The 8,970-nt window shown below is 31.9% G+C and overlaps 1 protein-coding gene across 1 annotated transcript; it reads left to right on the plus strand.

The window, feature by feature from the left end:
* Window positions 1-29: 29 nt before the first annotated feature.
* LOC130657035 (uncharacterized) lies at window positions 30-5,245 on the plus strand. Its single transcript, XM_057459995.1, has 2 exons — window positions 30-660; window positions 2,805-5,245. Exons 1-2 carry the CDS (start codon window positions 354-356, stop codon window positions 3,293-3,295), a joined length of 798 nt encoding a protein of 265 aa, XP_057315978.1. The 5' UTR covers window positions 30-353; the 3' UTR covers window positions 3,296-5,245.
* The last annotated feature ends 3,725 nt before the right edge of the window (window positions 5,246-8,970 follow it).

The raw sequence follows: 8,970 nt of genomic DNA on the forward strand, positions 1-8,970 counted from the left end.
GTTTTCGACTTGTGATTATGAGGTTCCGGCATCTAGTCCCCACTCCAACTTAATTTAAATGTACTATTGTCAACACATTTCGAGCATTCGGCTGACCTCGAACCTGCTTGCTTGGCAGCCAAGCAAGTTAGAACAACGCTATATGTATCTCTGACGGTAATATAGTTGCATTGACTCAGTATGGTTGTTTGAATTTTATGATTGCACAAGGATTAGAATTAAGTCGAACGGATTTTGTTGTCTTTTCGAGTAATAAATTCTTGGAGTAGCAAAAAATTGTTTGGAAAGAACACTAAGCATTACAGTGATAAAAAACCATTCTAATTTTTGTTTATTTAGATTATAAATAAAAAATGGCTTCTGTTCACATACCTGTCCACGATAACAGTGTATCCGAAGAATTTATCGAAGACCCCTTTGATGAAGAACTCGATGCAACTTTTCCGCCATTGCGTTATTGTCCTATGGTGTACGCAAAACCACAGAAGAAGGTAAGAAGGGAGAGTTCAAGGGAACGTGAGAGGTTATATCGGGAACTAGTTGGACACGATCCGTATAACAAAACACCAAGACAGACAACAGTAAATAAGGAAAACGTGTTTTGGGTAACACTTGATGTGAAACACTACAGACCAGAGGAGATCACATTGAAAGTGGATGGTGAGTTGGTTGCGAGATTTTCTTCCTTTATTTATTGTTATTTTAATTGACTTCTTTTTGGATTTCTTTGACAAATTATTTTGCTAGACTCTGATTGCTGTGGGTAAAAAAATAATACAGCATTTTAAGAGTAAAGTGTCTTTATAAGAAATATAAATATATTTCTTTTATGTCGACTCTAATCTGTATTCAACGTAAACTAAACCAATCACCATATTTACATAAAGTATTATAATCAATTGCACAAATATTGTAATACTTGAGTGATATCTGTACCAAAATTTAGTTTACCTTTAATTCCCCTTGGTTTTAACTTGAATTCACCTTGACTCTGTCAATTTACTTAGAATCTGTCGGATTTACTTTGAATCTCCTTAAATTTATCTTTATTTTTCTTAAATTTATCTTGAATCTCCCTAAATATGAATATGCATTCACCCTAATTGTCCCCAAATTTTCCCCAAATGTTCCTTGAATCTTGTTAATTTTACCTTAAATCTATTGGATTTTTCATGACTTTTCTTGAATTTATCTCAAAACTCCTTGAATTACCCTTTTGGTTTTAACTTGAATGTACCTTAAATCAATTGCTTTTAGTCTCCTTACATTTATGCTGTTTCTCATACCCTAATTTTTGTTTTGTGTTTATCTTTATTTACCATGAATCTTTGCAAAATTGATTCTCCCTGAAAACAAGTTTTAGTGAATCAACTTTGAGTGTATGTTTCCATTCATTTTCACATGACAATCTAAAAATAGCGTATATTTTTCATTGACCATTCGAATCGCCTGCAGCTTAAAGTTAGGTAAAAAGCAGCTATATATCTATTTCATAGAGCTTTTTGAAAACAACTTTGAAAGATGCGGAAGGGGTTTCCTTGCTATCCATGTTTTGTTATCCAATGAAACCAATATTGTTGACATGGGATAGCAATTGAATGATGTTTCTCCTGCTGTGTTTTTTGATCTATGGAATACTAGGATTGAATTCACATTGCAATATTTCGTCATTTAAAGTGGCTTTTTCCGCATGTTTCCTTATTGTCATTAGTGATTAGTATTAGCTCCAGTCTATTCGTGGGAAAAATTCTTTCGTCGTCGTAAGACGTGAGTCACGCAAGAATTACTGCGTAACTTGTGTGGATACGCATTTAGGCGTGTAGAGAAGTCTGAAATGACTATCCTGTTGAGTAATAATGCGGTATACTCTCGTTATTTAAAATTATTTAAATTCTTAAATGTCTACATTCCTAAGCCAATGGAGTTTTCGTCACTTATTCACAAACTGAGTCACTCAAATTTATTGAATAAGTCCCTAAACAGCGAGTTGAGTCTCCGTGAAATTTAGCTCATTTAAAATGTGCTTGAGCTTGAGGGCGTAATATTTTAATATGCAACTTCAAAAACTAATTACGTTGAATTACAAACCGCGTAGTTGCATGTTTTTGGCAAGACGTAAGAAAAACTTCAAGGTTAATCATTATGACCCGGCGTTGCTTAATCATGTGACAATTAATCATGTGAAGTTATTTAAGTTTTTAAATTATTGTAGTTTTTTAAGAGTATGTTAGATTAAATTCGTGAAATTTCACTACATTTATTTTTGCGGGCTTTGGCGAATTTCTCTGTTTTGAAATAAAGTCAATTTTTACACTTTAATTTTTTTCCTCAATGAAGTAAGTTCAAGTTTTTAGAGAAAATAAATTGAAAAGCTTGAAAATTTGTTTTCGCGTTCCTGTTTTTATGGTGAAAAAGGTTAAATAGGAGTTGATAATGGGAAACAATATCAATTTTAATGTGGTCGGTTTGAACAAATTAAAATTCGCAAAATTAAATACCGTGACTAGCAGCTTGTTTCAGACTATGAATGTTATCCGAAAAAAATCTTTGGATAGCCGCATTAACTTTGACAAAATATTATTATTTTAAATATTCTTCATGGTTTTTAAAAATAAACGTACACTGATTGTATTAAAATGTTTGGTTGAAAATACGTGTGTTGTAATTTAAGATCTTTGAACAACTAAAAACTCCTCTAAAATTTATTTTCCATGTGCTGGTTTATTCGAGTACCCTTCCTTTGAGTCTTGCTGGTTCATGCAAACACCCCTCTTTTGAGTGTTTGTTTCAATTTGTTCTGTCAGGACAGCTACTGGTCGTCAGCGGTAAACATTACAACCAAACTGAGGCTGGCTACGAATCCAGTGAATTCCAACGAAATTACAACATCCCGGACAGTATCGATACACACACACTTACCTCAAATATCACCCAAGATGGAGTACTTTGCATTAAAGCCGTTAAACAGCTCTCCCACACCGATGACGAGGATAAAGAGCAAAAGGAAAATTTTCAAGTCACTTTAGATGTGACGGGATACCAACCTGATGAGATCAGCATTAAAGTTCACGACCGCAATTTAATTATTCATGGTGAAAGCAAGCAAGAAAAGGACAGCCACCATGGTCAAACTTCCCATCATCAACAATTTACACGACACTTTACGCTACCTAGTGATGTGGATATCGACGTTTTGTCGTCTCGCTACACTAAAGATTGCAAAATAACTGTTGAAGCACCCCGTGGGAGTGTCAGTCCTCAAACTCGCACGCTTCAAATCAAAAAGGAAGATTAGTGATTGAGTTGGATTCTCCTTTCCAGCGTTCGTAATTATTGATTTCTACTAACAGTTTTCCAATTTTTTTGGCATATTGTATAAATGGCCGCGATAACTGACATTGCAAGTTTTTATTCTTTTAAAAATCTGTTGTTATTATGCGCTCGTTAGCTACATGTTTGGAAATGTTTACCTGTTTAAGAAATATAGAAGTGAAGTTGGAAACACCTGATAGATGTAACAGGAATTACTAGTTTGTGTTCTATATATGTTTACATGTGTTCTGTATGTGTTCTATATGTGTTACGTGTTTACATGTGTTTCTCGTGTAATGTCCTTCCGACCTTCAACCGCGGGATAAGGTTTTTGCTACCAGAACGATTCTATGTATTTTTTACATCATTTTTATTATTGTATAATCGCATTTATCAAAATTATTTCTTAATTTGTATTTATCATATTTCAATATATTTATGTAAAATTTATCTATTCAAGGTATATACAATTTTATAAACAGGTGGTTTTTTAATATTTTTTTAGAATTTTTTATATCAAATGGTGAATTTTTTACGTTATTGGTTTCAGTTACCCGATAATTAACTGGGTTTTTCTTTTCTGTATATTCTTTTGACAAAAATTTTTTTATGACAAAATAAATGTAATTGATGATTTTTTGCGCAATTTGCTGATACTTGAATTTCAGTTTTCCTTAGTGTGAATTGTCATATTGTCACGCTTAAATTATCCTTGTTCCCGCCTAAACTGATAGAAAACTGATAGATTTCTGATAGGATTGCACCCCTGCTTATCAAAAAGGATCATGTGGTTCTTCTTTTAATGGCCAATTGAAGAAGTCGGTAAATTTAAACAATCAATCAATCGATTTGCGAATAACCATATTCGCAAAGATTGATCCACTTGACGTTGCAATAAATTGTGCCTTTATGTTTTTTTTAAAACGATAAGGCTTTAGAGAATCCTTCGCATGCATGCCTTTTAATGTGACATGGGTTATTGTAATTAGACATATGTATTCTTTTATCTTACACGCAAAAAAACGATGTTCTAAATCTAAAAAACAGGGCCGTTTTATCTTATTTTCTTCAGTAAACATAACGAAACGTTAATCTAAGCCTGGTTTGCTTGCTTATAAAAAAAACATACTTGGACTAAAAATGTCGGACAATTACGACAAAATTTTTTGGGGGTAACGAAATTTTTGCAGGTCGAATAATGATGTTCGAGACGGTTTTTTTTCGGACAGCACTCGTTTATTTTTTATTTACTTTATGAAATTGAAATAGTATTCCGCCTGTCAATTTTTGGTAAGTTTGGTGGTAACGTTTTTATGATTAATCCCGGCTCGAAAATACAATGTCACAATGCATCCGCTTAAATTTGCCAAAACAGGAGTTTCGAATTCCGCAAAACTTTTAAAAATATCGTACTTTGAACTTGTTAGTTTGTATTTCGTCATAACATAAATTTTACTGTTTATCCTCGGTTTGGCATGTGATTTACATTTTACATGTTTTAAATTTTAAGAGCAAAATGAGATTTCTTTTCATTTTAGTAATTAATAACACTCGCAAGAAGCAGAAGTTTTGGAGATAGGAAAGAAAGATTAAGAAACAAAATTACTTGTGACTGATAAAGCGAGTTCACTGCATATATATTTCACCATATTTACTCCATCCCTCTATTTTTAAAACCTACCTTTTTGAAACTGATAAAAAAATAACGTTTTTTTTTTATAAGATACAATGTTTTTTAACTGAAGCTAAGAGTAGGGGTAACATTAAAAAAAAAAATCCTGCCTCTCCAACAATTCCACACATGGTGTTGCGATAATTGGTCTCTACCGTATCTACAGTCTCCAATATTAATAAAGACGATGAATTGGGCTACCCAACGTTACCAAAACACGAACCATCTAGGTGTTTTTCTTTAGTCAACAATGGCATCTTAAATTTTGGCAAGCTAATACTTTTGTCATAAGCTGGCGCGAATTTTTTAGAAGGGTAAAGTAAAGCTTTTGTTAAAAATAAATCTTAATTTTTCAATAAAATCTTTTTTTTTCAATCTAGTGCCTTTTAAATTTCGCGTAACGTAACAAGAAGACGTGCATAGTCGAAACATAAATAATTCTTTTCACAAAGTAGTAAGCAGTTTTACGATCATATTTGAAGCAGAATTGTCTGTTTTTCTTCTGCGTATTACATTTGCGGTTGGGAAATTCAAAATGATTCGTACTTTTTGGATGATCACAGCTTTCAATTGATTTTCATTACATCCTGTTGAAATTCTCAAAAAAGCATTCAGTCTATGTTTTATGTCTAAGTTTATTAAAAAAGCATTAATAGACAATGCGTTATTTTGACGGAAATAAAAAAATGTGATTTTGTCCATAAAATATTTGGCTTTCTAATAGCAAAGTTGTTTTTTTGTGGTTTTCTATTCGTCTAAAATAAACGATTTTTAAACGTATAGAATGAGCTTTTCACTGTAACCGCCATGGAAACGGCCTGACCATCCCTAAAATGACATATTGGAAGTTAGTAGCTACATTATAACTTATATAACTTAGTTGAAGTAACGGGAAGTTTTAACGTCCTTAGGGACTATCTTATTCTGTAAAATACTTTCTTTCTCTGTTTACCTGTCTTAAAATGACGCATCCAGGCAAAAGACTTTTGGACACATATTTAGCACCAATTTGACAAAAAAATTTTGATCAAGTAAAAAAAGTTTTATGTGCAAAACTTACATTCAAACTTGATTCCTATAATAGTGTGTAGAGTTGTCCAAGAGAAATTTGTGAATAATTTTGCTGTATCACTTATTTTTTCTATTGTAAGTTATCGCTTCTATGCATTCGCTTTAAAGCAACGGCAATCCAACAAAATTCGTGCACTATGAGACTTTTTTTTCTTGCATCTTAATTTTTCCCAGAGAGCTCGGAGTTCAGTGAACAATGGAGGGATTGAAAAAAGTGATAGATAAATAACCAAAAGAATCAGCAATACACGTTAGGATATACGCTTTTCAAGGTGAAATGCGTCAAAAACGGAAAACCTGATTATTGCATTTTTGCGGAATCTATGAAGTTGATGAACATCAGCACGTCATTAGTATTATTTTATAGAATTATTTTATCTTTCCGGACGACACAAATTAAAAGCTAGCGGATGCTCAATTTTCCTGGTTCGTCAAATAAAACTACAAAATTGATTAATTTAAGGATTACTTAATAACAATTTGTCGCATCATGAAGTCATGCGTCAATTATACAAAGAATTTGCTGGTTCTATTACATTGCGTCTTCAGAATTAATTTCATATCAAATACTAATTTGTTACTATCATTCCTGACACAAAAGGAAACGAGGCATAGCTACATTAGATTATTAAAAATGTCAGCAAAAATAGATTTTCACAGCTTATTTATTAATTTTTAGTAATAGATGTATGCTTTTCTTGAAATGAGGAATATGTCGATGTATTAAAGACTAGCTGAAATTCTTAATGGAAACAAGAGTCTTGATCGCGAAAATTAAATCTCGCGGATTTTTTTAGTGGCCGATTCTCAAAATTAATTTTGTTAAAAAAAAAATACGCAACGGTGTTTAGTAATCCCTTTACATAAATTATCATCTTTAAAATGTTTGTTGTTTTTTAGTTTTTTGAAGTTCTGTAAATTCTTATGATTTGGCGCGAATCTGCTCGCGACAATTTTAAGCATTAAAGAAATCACGAAAACACCCTAACTTAGTTAATGGTTTATTTAAAAATATTAAATAAGAAAAACTAAGAACGTCAAACAGAAGGCTTTTTGTTCTATTTTTACACGTTTTAATCAAATTAATACAAATTGGTTCTAGATTTTATCATTTTATTGGTTGATATGAAGTTTTTCACAAAAATAATTTTATTTCCACTATATTGTGTTTGACATCCAAAATTTAGAAAGGATATCGACGCAACACCATTAAATATTTCACGTTTCACTATTGCAATTACAAAACTAAATTTATTTGTTTTGAAATGTCACGTTTTAAGCTTGTTTCAATTAAAATTACAGGGTTTTTAAAAGAAAAAGTCAAAAGGGAGCGAGATGTTTTTTACTTTGAAGCTTAAATATGATCTTTAGGCGTTCTTTAGACATGATAAAGCTAAAATAAAAGCTTCTGTTGGAACATTTTGTAACGATTTTTTTATAACCACGATACAAGGATTCGTTTCTCAAATGCGAACTGATTATTCAACCAAAAGCTGATAGATTCTTCGCGTATTTTTTAATCGCGTTGCTACTTAAGTGAGCACCAAGCTTACGTTGACGAATTTTTGAGGAGACGAAAGTTAGCGTCGCCAGTGTTTTGGATCGATAAGGTTTGTGTATGTTATTGTGCCCACATATTGCGGGCTTAAAAACAACATATACCAATTTTTGATCAAAAATCGCAATAAATAATGACGCAAAATGTAAAAAATAGTAATCCATACGAACAAGTTTCAGTGTTTACTGTAGATTATATAAGTTCAATGGAATAATTCGTATCTATTGAAACAATAAAATTTCCAACTAAAAAATGCAGGGATAGTCCTGAAAGACATTTTCTCATTGAGAAAAAAACGTCTGAAATATTGATAAAAATTAATAAAGTCCCATTAATAGTATGCATTGAAACCGCAATAATGTCGCAAAATCAAATTTCACCTTCAAAATAATTTTGTGTGTGAAAATTAAGCTGAGTAACCAAAAAAGTCGTTCTATGTCTAATAACATTACCCCCGCTCCCATCCCAACACCTGCACACAGCGAAAGCGCCCAAAATAAAAACGCCACACAATCTGATGCCACACAAGTGATTGGCTATTGGCTACGAAAAAAATACTACATGTATTTTTTTTTTTTTACTTTGTATAAAACATTGACGAAGATCACACTTGCAGTAATTGGGTACCTTGACATAAAAATATTTGGCAGACTTGCAAAATTTAACAATGGAAATCTTGTAGGGCATTTAATTCATTGCATCATAAATTAATTGTGTTTTTCTTCCAAGATATGAATTCAAAATATCTTTTAAAGTTAAAAATTCCTTTTGAACAAAGACGTTCTGAAATGATAAAATCATTATGATCGAACTTATAAAACTTCGTGTGAATCTTAATTGGTTTACAACCACAAATCACAGTCGATATGGATATTTTTATATCTCAATTAAAAATAGAACAAACCACTTTATCATTGTCCGGGAGTATTTTAATGTCAGTAAACAAAATTTAAAGATTGGATAAACAATCGTGACGTCATTGACAGTTGCAGAGTCACTGGTTTTGATGACTTTTTTGTCAGTGGCGAACGTTTTTATCTCGTCATTTTTTATAAGCTTAATTCTAGGTGGGAAAGTAATCACAGAAAAACAAGATTCCATAACAAGACTTTTAATAATAAATCGTCTTTTCCATAGTTTCTTTTTTTTTCTACACTGCCTCTAATGGTATTTTAGTGTATACCATCTCATTAAATCTATACATCTTATTCATAAATTATTTTAGTTTATTAACAACGTCTATTGTTCTATTTACATTGAGTATAGGAGCTTTGCAATGTAGCTCTGAACTAAGCGTTACGTTTTTGTCCAATTTGACCAGGGAGGTAGAAATTTCTATCTACATGGTTTGACCGTA

This window comes from Hydractinia symbiolongicarpus, chromosome 9 (assembly GCF_029227915.1).
Source record: "Hydractinia symbiolongicarpus strain clone_291-10 chromosome 9, HSymV2.1, whole genome shotgun sequence".
NCBI classification, from domain to species: Eukaryota; Metazoa; Cnidaria; class Hydrozoa; order Anthoathecata; family Hydractiniidae; genus Hydractinia; species Hydractinia symbiolongicarpus.

What these genes read in the sequence shown, in the direction of transcription:
- LOC130657035 (XM_057459995.1), top strand. Translation starts at nt 354, where the DNA reads ATGGCTTCTGTTCACATACCTGTCCACGATAACAGTGTATCCGAAGAA. An exon ending in GATCACATTGAAAGTGGATG is followed by an intron (nt 661 to 2,804) that starts GTGAGTTGGTTG and finishes TTGTTCTGTCAG; the next exon opens with GACAGCTACTGGTCGTCAGC.